The sequence below is a fragment of the Podarcis melisellensis genome (genome assembly GCF_964234715.1).
Source record: "Podarcis melisellensis genome assembly, chromosome: 11".
NCBI lineage: Eukaryota > Metazoa > Chordata > Lepidosauria > Squamata > Lacertidae > Podarcis > Podarcis melisellensis.
Genome location: NC_138543.1, coordinates 24,588,392 through 24,605,440, shown reverse-complemented (window position 1 = coordinate 24,605,440; position 17,049 = coordinate 24,588,392). Strand labels below are relative to the sequence as shown.

The 17,049-nt window shown below is 40.0% G+C and overlaps 1 protein-coding gene across 2 annotated transcripts; it reads right to left on the bottom strand.

The window, feature by feature from the left end:
- Positions 1 to 7,165: 7,165 nt before the first annotated feature.
- NUDT12 (nudix hydrolase 12) lies at positions 7,166 to 16,778 on the bottom strand. Of its 2 annotated transcripts, none has more exons than XM_081930673.1 (7): positions 16,696 to 16,778; positions 15,066 to 15,274; positions 13,602 to 14,197; positions 12,585 to 12,752; positions 10,408 to 10,521; positions 9,123 to 9,322; positions 7,166 to 8,299 (listed from the first exon to the last, which is right to left on the bottom strand). In XM_081930673.1, the coding sequence occupies exons 2-7, from the start codon at positions 15,269 to 15,271 to the stop codon at positions 8,189 to 8,191; spliced, it is 1,395 nt and encodes a 464-aa protein (XP_081786799.1). In that variant the 5' UTR covers positions 15,272 to 15,274; positions 16,696 to 16,778; the 3' UTR covers positions 7,166 to 8,188. The 2 variants fall into 2 exon arrangements, with proteins under 2 accessions (XP_081786799.1, XP_081786798.1); XM_081930672.1 differs by having other exon boundaries at positions 16,499 to 16,755.
- Between the last annotated feature and the right edge of the window lie 271 nt (positions 16,779 to 17,049).

The following is a 17,049-nucleotide window of genomic DNA, read 5'->3' as shown; positions in this document are numbered from 1 at the left end:
ATGAATTCTGCTCAACTAATTTAGTCTGGCTCCAGATTGAACCAGTAGATGGAAATAGTAGATTTGTTCCATTATTCCACATTAATCTGCAAACCAGAAGTTCAACACTGCTTTGCTAGATGGACCAATAGTCTGGCCCTCTCTAAGGTAGCTTCTGATGTTCCTGAATCCCCTCTCAGCCATGAAGCACACTGGATGTCCTTGGACCAGTCACAGCCTAACCTACCTCAAAGGTTGTCATAGAATCATAGAATTGTGGAGTTGGAAGAGACCCCGAGGATCATCTTATCCATCTCCTGTAATGCAGGGATATACAGCAGTCCCATACAGGGATTGAATTTGCAACCTTGACATTATCAGCACCACGCTTTAACCAACTGAGCTATTGTCATGAGGATAAAATTGGGGGGTGAGAACATATGTTGCCTTGAGCTTGTTAGGAGGAAAAGTAGGATAGAATAAATGAATTAAATAACACGACTTCACTGGGTTTTCCCACAATGGGGTGCTTGGTTGAGCTGGAGCACCCAACACTTGACCACTGCCTTGTCAATCACTTTAGGTGGGGGAGAAACTGTAGTCCCTGAATATTATGTTTGACACTTTTTATTTTTTAAAAAAGACAGTAGCAATCATGAACAGGCATCCACTGGCTAATTTAAGAAGTGTTATTCTCTACAAACAAAAAACATCCCTTCTAATCCCACGGGTAATTCTAGCAGGGCTCTCCCTGTTTAACCTCTCTGTTTGGCAAAGTGCTGAATATAGTGCTTTAATTACTGATTAAAATCATACAGAGCTTAGGAGCTTGCCAGGTGCCACTGTGGGCACTGCATGAAATGATGATGAGTTTCATTCAGTGGCAGTGCAATTTTAAAGTCCAAGGCATTAATTGACAGTACTGCAAGAGTAAAATATTTTATAATGTCAGATTATAAATATAAAAAGCTGCTACAGAACTCAAGATATCCGTTTTTTGAAGGGTGTTGATAGGAAGTTTTTAGCTCTGTCACTTGTGTTGACATGGTACGTAGAAAAATTTCTATTTTTAAAAAACAGAACACTTTAACTGTCAGATGATGAAAAGATAGACTGCGTGAGTTTCCCCTCCACCCTTAACTCTTAATAGTAGAATATAGCAATATATACCTTTTCGAAAGTACAGCCATCTTAAAAGGATCAACTTAAAATGGGTGCTTTCAAAGCTCTGTACAAGTAACAGTGTGATTCATCATTCTTATGGATCGAAGAGTCACACTGATACTTTAAGCAATTTCCCCCTTAAAGAATGTCTCTAACATCTCCACTTAGGGAATAACTTTTTATGGGCTGCACAATATCCCCCGAAAAGGTTGGCTAAACAAATCTGATAGAGGCAGAAATGGACTTAATCAAAACCAGGTGGATGATATTTATCTATGAATTTTTCTAGGACCGAACAATCTTGGTTTGAATGTCTGGATGCTACCCAAAAGGTTAAGCAAACCCGGAACAAAGTGAATTTTGCGACATCTCCTTGGCACTTTCAGTTCACATTAAAGGGAATGTTCGTGTGCGTAGGGAAACATCTCTCTCATAAGACCAGAATACAGGGTCATTCAATGAAGCCAAATGGTAAGAAAACATATGAGGTGCATGAACATATTTCTATTTATTTGTTTCATGGGTTTCTTCTGCTTCCCTCTTCTACAGCAAGGAGACGATCAGTACACTATATAAAGATATAGCTGGAGGAGGAAGAAATCATTCCAGAAAGCTTATTACATCTTACAGATGTGTTGGCTGTAATCGCGGTAGATTCTGTTGGAATTTATTAATGTTCCTTTACCACACTCCGCAAGGCCATGTGAAGATCAATGTCCATAGACCATCTGCATCCAGCTCTCCTAAAAAATAATTTAGCCTGGCTTCTTACAGACCTCACAGAGAAGCCCAAACTTCAGACGCCCTTCTTCTTGCCCCTGCATAAAACAGATGATCCTTTTAGAAGCAGACACAGGTAGGTAGTCGTGTTGGTCTGCCGTAGTCAAAACAAAATTAAAAAAATCCTTCCAGTAGCATCTTAGAGACCAGCTAAGTTAGTTATTGGCATGAGCTTTCGTGTGCGTGCACACTTCTTCAGATACACTGAAACAGAAGTCACCAGACCCTTATATATAGTGAGAAGGTGGGGAGGGATATTACTCAGAAGGGTGGTGGGAATGGGTGATTGGCTGATAGGTGTGGTAAACCTGTTGACGACTGTTAATGACTGCAATTGGTCTTACAGGAAAAAGCAAGGGGTGAGATGGCTCAAAATAGCTTTATCATGTATAATGAGATAAGGATCCAATGTCTCTATTCAGACCAGGTCTCTCCAAGTTTGGTAATAAGTTGTAATTCAGCAACTTCTCTTTCCAGTCTATTTCTGAAATTCTTTTGTAATATGACAACTACCTTGAGATCTTGTATAGAATGTCCTGGAACACTATATTGAAGTGTTCTCCTACTGATTTCTCTGTCTTGTGATTCCTGATGTCAGATTTATGTCCATTTATCCTTTGGAGTAGGGTTTGGCCTGTTTGTCCAATATAGAGAGCTGAAGGGCACTGTTGGCATTTGATAGCATACACAATGATAGTATACACAATTAAATATTCCTGAGATGGTATGTTTGATGTTGTTGGGGCCAGTAATGGTGTTGTCTGGGTGTATGTGGCAGCAAAGTTGGCATCTGGGTTTACTGCTTTAAGAAGCAGTTTGTGCTCTCCCAATCTGCCATTAATTTAGTGAAATCAGGTGGAATGCCTTGAGTTTTTAAAATCAAGATTTCTTGAGTTGAAAGAGTGCTAACCTTAAAAGCCTGGCAATTGGTTGCGTGAGCTCGCAAGAAGCTGCATGCAATGGTATGAAGTAAAGGTAAAGGGACCACTGACCATTAGGTCCAGTCGTGACCAACTCTGGGGTTGCGGCGCTCATCTCACTTTATTGGCCGAGGGAGCCGGCGTACAGCTTCTGGGTCATGTGGCCAGCATGACTAAGCCGCTTCTGGCGAACCAGAGCAGCACATGGAAATGCCGTTTACCTTCCCGCCAGAGCGGTACCTATTTATCTACTTGCACTTTGGTGTGTTTTCGAACTGCTAGGTTGGCAGGAGCAGGGACCGAGCAACGGGAGCTCACCCCATTGCGGGGATTTGAACCGCCGACCTTCTGATCAGCAAGTCCTAGGCTCTGTGGTTTAACCCACAGCGCTACCCGCGTCCCTAATGGTATGATAGGAACATTCTTATTAAAATACTGCCGAAGAGTCTCACAGTGGCATTGTTCCCAGCGGACAACGTACCCAATACCGACACGTGTGTGCAGTCATCTTATGTAGCCTTCTAAAGAACTGCACCGGATGTCTTCAGTTGTTTTCCTTCCCTGCCACCTGCCACACTGCAGGTTTCTCTTCAAGGTACGTTGAGTCTAATGGGAATGACACTGATCCAACAATCCTCAGACATATGAATGGCCCCATTGACTTCCATAAGGATTACATGAATGAATGAGGATTGCAAGATCAAGTCCTTATCCAGCTCCTAAACTTAGAAAGTACCTAACACCCTACTTTCCTCGTCTCAAAGATGGCAGTGCTGCTCAGCCATTTACAAGATTAGACTCATGCCATATGGAAATAGTGTTCATGTCACAAGGTTATTCCCAAACAAGTAGCAGCATTCTGGCTGGATCCAGAATAAACAGTTAAGTAACAAAGAAGTTACTAATATTTGCCCACCAAATCATTCACGTTTTTTCTTACGGCACCTATCATTATGTGCAATACCTGCCCTAGCATGAAACCTTATTTATAAGCTGCTAGCTTCTAAACTGCTTATTTCTGAAAAACAAGGAGAAAAATGACTTTATAATGAGGAGCATCGGCTGGAAAGAGAAGACAAACAAAATCAAGAAGAGGGCCAAAATGACAAAAGAAGAACAAAAATGGAGTGGAATTTTATAAAATTATTTATAAAATAATGTCATTACTTTTCTCCTGTGATGAAGTTTGGTTAAAATAGCACATTTCCAAAATATGACTTTTATAGTCATAAAACATTCATAGTATCTCAGCCATAGTATTAAAATCTGCAGTTTGTTAGACAACTCAGTTGGTACAGCAAGAGACCTATGATCTTAGGGTCATAGGTTTGAGCCCCACCTTACACAAAAAATTCCTGCATTGCAGGGGGTTGGACTAGATTGTACTTGTGGTCCTTTCCAACTCTACAATCTTGACTCTGTGCAATAAAGCATTTTTCTTTCACTAAAAAAACCAAAGTGCAGTCATAGCATCATAGAATGCACAAAGCATATATCCCTTCAAAATGATCGAGTTTTACCACTCTGGTCTTTTACACCTTCCACTTTTTAACAGCTCTTCCTTTCCACTGGTTTATTCATCTCTTTCAGACTTTGCATTTTGCGGTTTCCTCCACAATACAATATACTAGGCAACAGACCAAAGCTTGCACCACAGGCAGAGAACTTCCTTCTTGTTTGCTTGTATTGCTTCTAGAAAATCTCTGTTATTATTCATGCCCCTCTGGAGGCATGGATAATAACAAAGTGTTGTGAATGTCTCAAAATTTCATTCATCTAGCTTTACAATTCTCCAGTGATAGATAATTATTTTTAACAGCAAAATTAAAATCTGGATCCGAGAAAAATTATTTTAACTTGGTTCTGTGTACTCTTCCCCCAACAAGGGCAAACAACAACGTTGGTGGAAATATGATTTTCCATGGAGAAATGGCAGCGCGGGGAAGGGATAACCTCACATCACTTTCCAAGTTTCCAATCTAGATTTTTAAATTTTAATTTAAAAAAAAAATGCAGCCATGGAAGAACCCAGACCCCAGAAGTTCCAATCAAGAAACTTCTACTTCACGTCTCGATTGACTCGGAACTCATCACTGAGATTAAATTTAAACACAGATTCAAACCAAGGATTCCTCCAATGGATTCCTTTGAGAATCCCTAATTATCTTAGCCAGAACTTTCTTACCAGCTTTGCATTGACCATCAATCCAGCCCAGGTGTGTTGGTTGTATGTAGTTATTAACTGAAAAACTTACCAAGTAGAACCTGAGAAGACATCAAAACTAGTACTCTAATTAACTGGAGTTGAAAATAATTATCAGTATTGATATTCTCTTCAGTTTTGATTTATTCCCTGAAAACAGTATGAAGACTCTTTAATTTTAGACAAAATCATAATTTTGTTCTCTAGGTTCCTGGCATCTGTCTGTCTCAGGAGACAATGGAACAGTGCGTCTTCAGGGATAAATCAAAACTGTTGTAGAATAACAGTGCTGTGGCTATAGAGACCAATGTAGGAGATACGTACCATGATTTATTGCTTTTTCATTCATATTAGAGGTGCAGAGCCATGTGATGTGTGTGTTTTCTGGAGAATTTTGAATTGCAAAATTTTCCAATGCAGTTTAATTTGTATCCAAGCTTTTTCTGATGTGCTGAAGAGTGCTCCAATTTAGCATTTTTATTTTACCTGTATTTAGTATAGAAAGCTAGAAACTTTTAAACTGCTAAGAGTGACTAATATTGGAGTTGCAATTGATACCTATAGATTCATTAATAAACTTATGAAATGGAAATTTTTATGTGGAAAAATAAAGCACTGGAAAATTTCCCACTTCACACTGTGGTATAGAATATGTGTGTGTGTGTGTGTGTGTGTGTGTGTGTGTGTGTGTGTAAATCTTAGAATTATGAGTTGCTCTCAAAGGCAGCAGAAAACAATTGAAAGCAAATATACAGATAACTATTTTTTCAGAGGTGGAGTTGCATATTCCTAAATTCCTAGATATCACTCAAAGCAAAATTTGAAGTGAATTTCGGATCCCACTACAGCAAATCATCTTAAAAAGTGTGGTGTACCTTTTGATAATACTAACAAGATGTTCAGGATTTACTTAAAAGCATATTCTGATATAATCAAATTACACACTTGATGAAGTAAGCAACGATCCCAAGTACACTTATTCACAGAAGTAAACAGCATTGCATTTCATAAGATTTGCTACAAAGAAACTGGGTTAGGCTTGAACTTGCTGAGTAATTTTTTTTATAATAAAAAAACACACTTAAAAACCTAGAACTAATTATACTCTGAAGCTGATCAACGGTAATAATAATAATAGTAATAATAAAAATAATATTTATTTATACCCCATACAATATTCCAGTACAATGCTATGCAGTTCTACCCAGAAATAAATTGGACTGAATTCAATTGGACTGACTTCTATGTAAATGTGCCACTTTAGAATTGCAAGTTATTTGTTCAAAAGCAATTTTCTTCATGGCTAAGAGGAGTTGATTTTCGCATCGTGGAAAATTAGACAATGCTTGCATTTCATAGGAGCAAACATGGTGAAATAACAGAATTATATTGTCGCATCAGATCTGGCTGACATTTGGCTAGTGATATACAAAGAGAAATACTTACTAGGAGCTAAATATTTTCCTTAGATATGATTCCCATTTGCTAAAGCAGGCAGCAGATGCAAAGCAAATACTCTACCACCAAGTTATGATTCAGTTGTTGCATTAAGATCACTATGTGGATCTACTAGGAAACTTATTGTGGTTTATTATTCAACCCCCTTTCCCCCACTGTCTCTTCTCTTCTCCTTTTACTTATCCCCCCTTTTTTACTGTAAAACTTGGGTGAGTAATAACAGCACAAGTGAATTCCTCTAGCCACCTGACTGGTGAGGGAGAAAAAGCATATAGTTTATTGTCAGTGGTGTAGCAAGAACAAGAAAAGCAACTTACCTGAGCAAATTCTATATAAAGTCTTCCTAGTTTTTCAAGGAGGTTAAAACAAAAATTGGCATCCAAACAAAGCGAAAAGACGAGACAGTCTTGTTAAGTGTCATTGGCCTGGTCTACTTCTTTCCATTGCTATTTTTGTCCCATAAGCTCAGAATCTGATTAGTATATTTAATTCCATGGAGCTTCAAGAATGGCCTACCTTTAATCAGCCTATTGGCACCCACCTTTTTTCCTACACATGTTTTAACAGACTGAGGGGGGAGAGAAAGATAATGCCAGGGTTGTTTTTTCTTGCATTAATTCTTATTTTTAAAAACAAAGTTAGGGCAAACTTAAGCAACATCTTAGGCAAAAGATATTTAATAAGACTGTATCACAATAAAACACCAACAGCAAATACTTTTGTGGCAAACTACAAATAAAGAAATTGAGTGCGGCAAAAGCTTTCAGCAGAGTATTCAAGGGGTGATGAAGTGCAATGTATAGCCTCACTTACTCAAATGTCAACCTTACTTACTGTCCATATTGGATTTGGTGTACCATTTGTGCAAATGAGGCTCCGGCAACCGAAGTACAGCAGGGTAACTGTTTCATTGGGGTCTATCATAGGAATGAAGAGATTTATATTTATGTGGAAAAATCATAAGGCACTGTCCTCCAATTATTTAAAAGTGGCTTTTGCAGCAGCCTGTGGCTGAGGGATACAGAGGCCTTAGAATACCTGCTTCTAGTAGATATCCCTCCCAGTCTTCCTCTATCCTAATGGCTCGTCTGTGAAGCAAAAAAGTCCCTGAAATACAGGTATCCACGTGTTAGGCTGAAGAGCCTGCTCCAGTATACAAAAGCATTAGCTCTTTGCAATCCGTTTTTTCAGCCCAGAGAAAGCTTATTTTTTTCTGCTCTGGTTTTGAGAAACGGCTGAATGCCTTTAGGTAGAATGATTTAGGCTGCAAGTGTATCATAGCCTGAAGCAACAGCCCGGGAAAGCTAAAATCAGAGAGGTGTAAGTAAACTCTGTAAAATCAAGAGTAACCAGTTGGAAGCGAGTGCAACTTTCAGGTGGGAAAAGTTACATTTGAAAAAGTCCTCTCTCATCCCCTTTAGGCAATGTTAGACCTTGAGCGATTTGAGAAATGAACCGTATGCACAAATATGTTCTGGAGACTAAAAGACTGAGGTTGCAATCCTAACACGTTTTACCAGGGAGCAATGACCTCTGTACTCAAAGAAAGTACACATGCACAACTGTACTGCAAAATCCCTAAAATGGTCACATGTGATGCTGAATGATTAATTACATCTAGTTTAATTCCAAGACAGTAGCAGCTACAGCAGTGATACAAGACAGATAAATCAGCTCGCTGGATTTAAAGATTAGCGTTCATTCCAATCCAGTGCTTTATCAACTGGTGTGCAATGGCTTGATGTGGTGGCACAAAGAAGGCACTCTGGTTCCTTTTGTTCAGAATTCCCAAAACCTGAAATATACAAAATATCATATTTGAGCAAGTTAAATCCAGCAAAGAAATTTGCGTAGTTCATCAGGTTAATGATCCACTATATGAAGGATTTTATGGCTAGCAGCCAATTGCTTTAGAGATGTGCAACTGGGCTAGCCCCAATTTGTTTCATAAAGTATTTGAGCTCACTCCTCCTTGTGCAATTAATCGTTTACTATTTCCCTCTGCTGAATGTATGACTAAACCTGTGGGAGAAAAACCACACGCATGCTCCATGACCTTTTCTAGAAAATATCAAAGACACTAATATATCCTAGGCCTCGGTGTATGTATGTAATCCGACACGTTTGCCAATTACACTTTGTTTTTCGGTGAGTATAAGCAAAGGGCAGCTGGGTGGTCTCTGAATTGCATTTATCTGATTCAACTTTTTAGTGGTATTTTATCCTGAAAGTTGAGAGTCTGAATACTTTTATACAAATGGAAGCTATTATTATAAAAAGAGGATCACCTCTTCTATTTTCATCTCTATTAGTAGCAGGATGGCACAAAAGGTAAAGCCAAATCCGAATGATTGCTATGTCTACAGGACTTTTAGAGCTTTTTTATGAAATTTGTCTATGCAACTTACTGGAAAGATCTATGGGCTCAATACAAGAACAACTGTCTATACCAATTCTTTTAGCAACACATAATTTTCAATTTCAACGTAATCACTGTACAATAAGGAGTACGAGGACTCTTTCATCTGCCTGGGGAAAAAAAGCATATCCATACTGCATGCTCTAACCAATACAGTCAGAGGGCAATCAATAAGAAAGGAAATTAAATTGAACTTTACCTCTTCTCTACTGAACCAGCGGGCATCTTCTATTTCAATGTTGTCAACTTTAATTTCTGTAGACACTGCTGCCGCTATGCAGCCAATCATTAGGGACGAAGGCATTGGCCATGGTTGACAAGAGACATACTGAACATGGCCCACTTTAACTCCACTTTCCTCCTCTACTTCTCTTCGAACAGCATTTTCAATTGTCTCACCTAATCAAAGAAGGGAAAGAACAGTTAACTGACAAAGCTCCAAGCTAGAATCACATCCTGTGCTTTATAGCATCTCAAAAGATCTGAAACTTTCTGCACAGATCAGAACACAAATCATAAGTATCACAAATAAAAGGCAGGCAATATTTCCAATAAAAATGCATCTATAATAGCCACCCTGACATCATGACTTTAGGGGGAACGTGGGTGGCGCTGTGGTTTAATCTCTGAGCCTCTTGGGCTTGCCAATCAGAAGGTTGGTGGTCCAAATCCCCGTGATGGGGTGAGCTCCCGTTCCTCTGTCCCAGCTCCTGCCAACCTAGCAGTTCGAAAGGATGCCAGTGCAAGTAGATAAATAAGTACTGCTGCGGCAGGAAGGTAAAGAGTGTTTCTGTGTGCTTTGGTTTCCATCATTGTGTTCTGCTGCACCAGAAGCGGTTTAGTCATGCTGGCCACATGACCCAGAAAGCTGTCTGTGGACAAACACTGGCTCCCTCAGCCTGAAGCAAAATGAGCACTGCACTGTCCAGGGGTCCTTTACCTTTTTACCATGCTTTTAGAGTCATGTGCAGTTATATCCTTAGAACTATTTCGCTGCAATCCTGGAGCACATCTTGGATGTCATATGGCCTTCACTTTTCAAGGTACGTAAGACAATATAGGCATAAAAAGACTTAATGACCACAATGTATGTTACAAGAAAGCGGAATTGACATCCCAAAAAACTGACAATGGATTATTAGTTCCATGGCAACCCCTCTGCGGAAGGAGTCTTTCACAGAAGGGGTACCAAAGTCCTGGGGAAATTGGTTATTTTTTTCTTTTTGGGGATGCCAGAAGCTACAGGAGAAAGGGACAAAAATCACCCCAGTCTGCTTACACAACTTCAGAACCAGCCCAGAGTATACAAATTAGTGAATTATTAAAATAAACCCAACATATTTCCAGGTATGTCTATACAAAGTAATATGGTTTGCTGCAGGCCAAAGTTCAAAATCAGAAATCAAAGGGCAAAGGAGTAGTTTTATATTTAACATCTGGGATGGAAATAAAGGAAAGAAACAATATATACAAAGAGAACTCACCAGGCTCTATAAATCCAGCAAGGCAACTAAACATGCCTGAAGGAAATCTTTTTTTTCTTCCCAAAAGGCAGTGGTTACCATCTGGATGAATAACTTGCATTATCACTACGGGATCTAGAATTCAAGTGAGAGAAATGTATTCAAATTTAAACTGTTTCAAAAGACAGCAAGAAAGAACATAAGTGTGCTCATTCTCACTCAGCATTATCATCTCCTTTAAAAGCCTGAAATCCAATTCTCTCCAAGCCCCCCAGACGGTAATCTTAATGCAGGTTCCTTAAAAATACTTATCCACCTGTTTTTTGTAACACAAATGTCTTGCGGGAATATACCTGCCTAGACCAAAAGTGAACTTGGGAGATAAATTACCCTGAGCTGCAGTATGCGTTTGGCATAAATACTGGAGTAAATGACCTAGTTGCACACTCGACAGAAAGCAGTGACCTAATCAGCAACAATTCTTGCCTTCAGCTTCAGTCACAGATTAATGGTCCAGTAGAATACATTTTCAAGTGCAGTGCACAATTCAAAGTACAGTCAGCTTCGGCTTCCTGCAGAGCAGTGTCATGACAGCAAGTTTTCCAGGTCTGGTTGGATACAGGATTCTCTCTTATGCTTCAGGATTCTCTACTGTCTTCTCTCAATTATCTATTCCAGAGTCCCTTTCTGGAATAGAATAATCTTCTCCAGTGTGCGTTTTCACTGGGTGATCTTAAGTCACTCACTCACTCTCAATCTAACCTACATCACAGGGTTGTTGGGAGGATGACGTCGGGGGAACTATGAACGTCACCCGGAGCTCCTTGGAGGAAAATTGGGGTATAAATGTAAATGGTAACAGTAACAACAAAAGTACATTGAAAAGTCCTTACAATTTTCTGACGGCCCTAACACTACTAAGGCATCCCTCAGGTGATGGCCATGGTTTGCACTGCTAGTTTGTACAAAACATACTTCTCTGAGTGTGCGAGGGAGGATATGAGTCTGAGGTTTATGCCTGCTCATTCCCAAAAAATAACACTATAGTTTGATTTTGCATCTGAACGGACCCTGTGACTCTTGTCTATATTTTGGTGTGAATTATTATAGAATGATTCTCATTTGCCCTCCTCTCTGATGTCAAACTATCATTGATTGGGGGAGAAATCAGCAGGCCTTTGGCCTGACCACCATTTGATGGCTTCATTCAAGCTTTTCATCTGTTGCTTTGTTGTTCATAACCGTTCTGTGACTCTGCTTTTAATCTGTGGGCTTTTAAACAAACTGAGCACCATCTTTTAAGTAGCAAGCCAATCCTTTTGCACTTTGATATTCAACCTTCTTGCTGCATTCTCCCCTTTCTGTTGGCTGCTCAACCTATACTGTTTCCTTGCTGTCAAAATGACGGATATGACAATCCCATTAGGTAAATATGTTTCAAAGACTGATGACCTGTGGAAAATGTATATGCTGCAAGGCATCCAGCAAAGGTTTCAAATCTTGCTGACTTCTAGTTTTGTTAAGGAAATGTCACTAGAAACACCAGCTGTTGGCTCAGCGGTCTTGTATGTCTCCTTCTGTTCACAACTCCCTTTGTTTAAGCTTCTGAAGAACCACTTAATACCACATCCAACTAACTTTCTCTGTGAATAATACAGAACTGGTAATATCAGTCAAGTTCGCGAGGACAAAATAAATAACAAACGATTAAAAACAAAAGAAAATACATGCTATGAGAGGAAGGAAAGAAAAAAGATGGCAATAAAGCAATGTGGAAGCAATGTCAGACTATGCATGCAAAAGATCAGATAAAAACTTTTAAAAGAATATCTATACTAGAATATGTTTTGAGTGCAAGTTGACAGGAATAGGATGGCGAGCTAAGTCATCCTTGGGATAGATCCATTGGTATCAATGAACTTAAGACCACTTTTTTCAATGGATCTACTCCAGGGATGATTAATACTAGCTGTCATGCACGGTCTGTTTTTAATACAAAAAAATAAAATAAACAAGGAACCAATGTTTTAATGTGATTATTCCAGCTGGCCACAGTCCCTTCCTTCTCCCTTTCAGCATGTGCAGTTTTGGTAGGTTGGTTTCAACTAGATAATAAGTTCAGATTGCTAGGAACTACAGTGGGCTGAAATTCTTGCACCGCTATTGGGGAGAAAACAACGCATTTGCAATTTTCTTACCGACTCGTGGGTAGCATGTGTTGTGAATGCCCTGATGGCTGAGACAGTCTTCCTTTAAGCAGGATTTCCTGTAGCCTCCATCTTCTAATTTGGTTGCGCTGCCGCATGTTGGGCAGAACTGATACCGGCTATCCCATGCCAGGACAGATCTAGCCTGGGCGATGACTCCTTAAAAAAGCGACCACAAAGAGCAAATAATAAACATGCAGGGTTCTTTCTACAGCACAGATTGCAACATCAGCATTCCAATTCACCATGAAAATCAACAGAAGAACCCTTTCATGTTAGGCTATTAAAGCTGATACAGAAGTTCCTGTTCTAATACTGTGTTACTTTTGGCCACTTTGGGTCTTTACATATGGGGGCGATTTACTACATCAAAAGTACGGTGTGAGATGACAGCCTTGAAAGCTCAACCACAGCATGGTTTCCGTATCATTGAAATGCTCCTGATCTTCAAAACAGCCAAGCTAAAGACCCATGAGGTTGCGGTTCATGTAACCAGAATGCTTCTGTGAGAGACAGCAGACAAGGGCAATGGAAAATCAGCCCTAACTTTCTTTAGCCAAGAAACAAAATACAGCTGCATGTTGAGGAGCAGCAGTAGAGAACAAGGAAGGAAAGGGGACAAGAAGGGCAAGCAAGACACATCAAGCTGTGTCCGCGGCAGTGACTGCGATAACTTTATTCCTAGAACAATATTATGGTTTTCGCTGAAGAATTATGCTCAATACAGGCAATCCAGTAAGCAGTAACCCACAATACAAATTGAATGCAGAAAAACCTTGCTAGGAATGAGAACTGAAAAGGATAAATAAAACCAACCAGTTTTCTCCCAGCACTAAAAAGAGACAGGCAGGTAGCTGTGTTGGTCTAACGCAGTCGAAATAAATATCTGAAGAAGTGCGCATGCACATGAAAGCTTATACCCAGAACAAACTTGGTTGGTCTCTAAGGTGTTACTGGACAATTATTTATTTATTTATTTACTAAAAGAGAAACACTTAGGTATCTTACCAGCTTCATTTTCAGACAACTGCAGCAAGGAAGGCATAGGTGGATGAAGAAAATAACACTCTTGATGCTTCTGTATAAATCTATCAGCAGCAGTAGCATCCATACTGAGTGCAAACCAAGCAACCAAACTATCTTCTTCACCTTTGCTTGCCTCTTTCCCCTTCAGAGTAGGAGGCAAGTTGCCTTTCACCTGGAGTTCTACTCCAAGAAAAATCAGTGTGATGGTTTCTGGCTGCTCCAGGTATTCCTTTACATCCTTGTAAGAAAGCTTATGGAGTTTAACTTTTGGAAACGGGGAGGTATCTTCACTATCATCTGATGCAACTAATGGACTTAAATTTGAAAAAAGGATGTATACAGTAGTTGTCTGCTTCTGTTTTATGTTCAACCATTTAGCATCTGTTCTCTTCTCACTCTTCCTATCGAGCAATGTCCTGCAAAAATAGATTTCGCGTTCTCCAATTTCACTGGTCAGGAAAAATGGCTCCAGTCCACTCTTCACATTAGCTAATAAGTTAGCTATATTCTTATAGCCCCAAAATTTAGCAATGTCCAGTGCTGTCTGGTTGGATGCATTGGTCATGGACTTATCACACCTTATTTCAAAAAAATAAAATGAAATGAAAAATTGTTAACATACCTTAATATAAGCAACATTTTTATATAGAACTTCAAAACATATAAGGTACCATAAAACCACTGCACGATGCACCTTCCCTCGCTCACTTCTGGGCAGCAGCTCTGAGCGAGGGAGGGCCACTCAATTGATTCATTTATTTTGCGGCAACCCACATAAATGCAGTTGCAAACAAGTGGAATGTGCATAAGTTTGGAGGATGTGTGGGCCTGTATTGTATTTAATGTATTATAATTTGAATTTCATAGGATACAACATAACATACAATAATAATAGCATTTGATGTAAGAAATAAAAGCATCCATTAAGATACAATTAAAAATCAATATGAATACTTAATGCACTGCACCCACTGCTCACAGCTGTTGCTTCCACTCCTAGACACATTGTGGGCCCCCTGAATGAAGGGCACCCAGCACTGGTATTTTTGGACCAAAGTTTGGGAAACCCTGCTCTCAAAATACACCAATTCTCTTGCAAAAAGTTATTAATTTGTGAATCTTATCAATTCAAGAAATGGTGGCTAGCACAATTAATCTCCCCAGCCCCTGCCCCGGGCTTCAAAATGATCAATGGAAGCATCTCTGTGTACATGATGTTCACAGAATAAGAGAGTTTGAAATAAAAGAGGATTTGATTTACTTTTGTATTTCAATGTTAGCCCCAAATTCAGGAGTCTGTATTGCTCTATCAGGATTAAAACTACGAAGATAAGCAATTTCCGTTTCCCCATATAATCCCCATATAATCATTCCGCTGTGTTGTGCAACACGGCAGCAAATATATTTAGACAATTTGAATAAATTAGTTGGCTGTGTTTTTCTCACCCCTTTTCAAGCAGAGCCTGCACGGTCTCAAAGTGCCCATTTCTAGTAGCATACATCAGGGCTGTCCAACCATTCTTCCCAGTTTCATTGATAAGCGAGGGAGAATGACTGAGCAATGTTGCAAGCCTGGTCTTGTCTCCAACAGCAGCAAAATTGTGAAGCTCCGAAATCAACTGCTGCTTTGGATTCCCTTGAACGTCTTGCATTTTCTGTGAACAAAGTTTTAAACACATGAACAGGGTATGCAGCGTGTTGATCTGGTTTAATATTATATTGCAATATACACTGAGGACAATATAATGGAAATGGCTAAATGTAACCGGCACAACTCTCATCCTCAAATTATTCTCAGGAAAGCCATTCAGGCTGTTTGCAGAAAAAACAACTCAGAACTGTAACTCATAAGCTTTCCTCAGCTTATACCACCACCAGCAGAGGTAGAGACTTCTCCAGGGCTCACTTGGCAAGCACTTTCTCTTTAGCACACTCAACATGTTTTCTTTTTAACTTCTGCCACCTAATAGGGCTACGTAAGGCTGCACAATCCATATAAAACAGAACTCTTCCATTTTCTGTTTTCATTAAACCGGTTCACAAATGTGCACAGTCACCAGAAGAGGGAGGTGATAGCTAGCTGTTTGTACACCCTGAAGATAATCATAGAACCATAGCGTTGGAAAGAACCACCAGGGTCATCTAGTCCAACCCCCTGCAATACAGGAATTTTTTGCCCAACGTGGGGCTTGGACACACAACCCTGGGATTAAGAACCTCATGCTAAAGGCTCGAATAGTAACTTGAAGAGTTACTCCGCAGTTGTAGTGGATGTGCTTCCAGCTTAAGGGCTGCAACCCCGCATATATCTGGAAACGCAGTCAGCTCTTGCAGAGGTTTCCAATACCAAATTCCAGTGCTGGGTCACTTAAACCAATCAGGGGAGGGGAAAAAAAAGAGTGCCTCGTATCATGTGACAAGTGCCACCTAGAACTCATTCCAAAGGTGAAACTTGCAGACTGTCCTGACCGCTGCACCCCTCTTTTTTAATAACTTTATTTACATGTGGTCTTTTTTACATAGTTCTAAAAGAATAACTACAAATTGAAAGGAAAGCAAAACCACAACCAAACAAGGACACAACTTAAAGACAACCTAAGGACTTCGCTTCCTCTCCTTCTCTGGTGTCCTTTCTTTCCCATCTAAGTTCCCAAGTTGTACTCTTACTAATTTTCTCTGACTTCCTCTTATACTGCTGAATTTATTCAAGTCCTGCTCATCTGTTCACTCTTTTTTTAATAAAAAAACTACTCTACAAACGTTTTCCAATCCTTTTTATATTCTTGACGAACAAGAAGCGCCCCCCCTTTTTTAGACAGCAACCCCCAGATTGCTCGCTACCCCCTCTGGCATCCTCCTCTTGCCATATAATATAGTACCAGGGTCTGGATCCTCCTTCTCGCCAAAGAGGAAACTTTCGGAGGCAAAGTCCAGCCAGACTCGCTCTAGTCTAGGCGAAGGGAAGGCAGATGTGGACCCCTTTAAAATGGGTTAAAATGGGAGGCCTCCGAAGCAAGGTGCTGAGACCAGGGGAAGGGCGCTGAAGGAAGGACCCTGGAAGAGACCGTTACACCACCTTGTGGCCCTTCGCCTCCGAGGAACGCTTAGGTAACTCGCTCGCGGCCACCTCCTTCCGGGATCACCTGGGCAGGCCTCGCCCTCTCCCGGAAGACGGAGCAAGGCATCCTGGGAATTGTAGTTTCCTCCCAACTGGGTCCCTCCGTAGCCCTCTAATAATACTTTATTTCATACAAATAAGTGCAGGATATTTTAAACATCTGCATTTTTTTTTAAAAAAAGAAAATAAAACGGGATGCTTTCCTTTATTCTTTCTGGTGTTTGTATACTATTTTTTTTTTGGGGGGGGAGGAGAATAACAAAAAAAGCTTCTATGGTGGTGCGTCTTTTTTAAAAAGCAGAGTGGGCTCTC

What these genes read in the sequence shown, in the direction of transcription:
- NUDT12 (XM_081930673.1), bottom strand. Translation starts at nt 15,271, where the DNA reads ATGCAAGACGTTCAAGGGAATCCAAAGCAGCAGTTGATTTCGGAGCTT. An exon ending in GTTGTCTGAAAATGAAGCTG is followed by an intron (nt 12,753 to 13,601) that starts GTAAGATACCTA and finishes CGCTTTTTTAAG; the next exon opens with GAGTCATCGCCCAGGCTAGA. An exon ending in CACATGCTACCCACGAGTCG is followed by an intron (nt 10,522 to 12,584) that starts GTAAGAAAATTG and finishes CTTGAATTCTAG; the next exon opens with ATCCCGTAGTGATAATGCAA.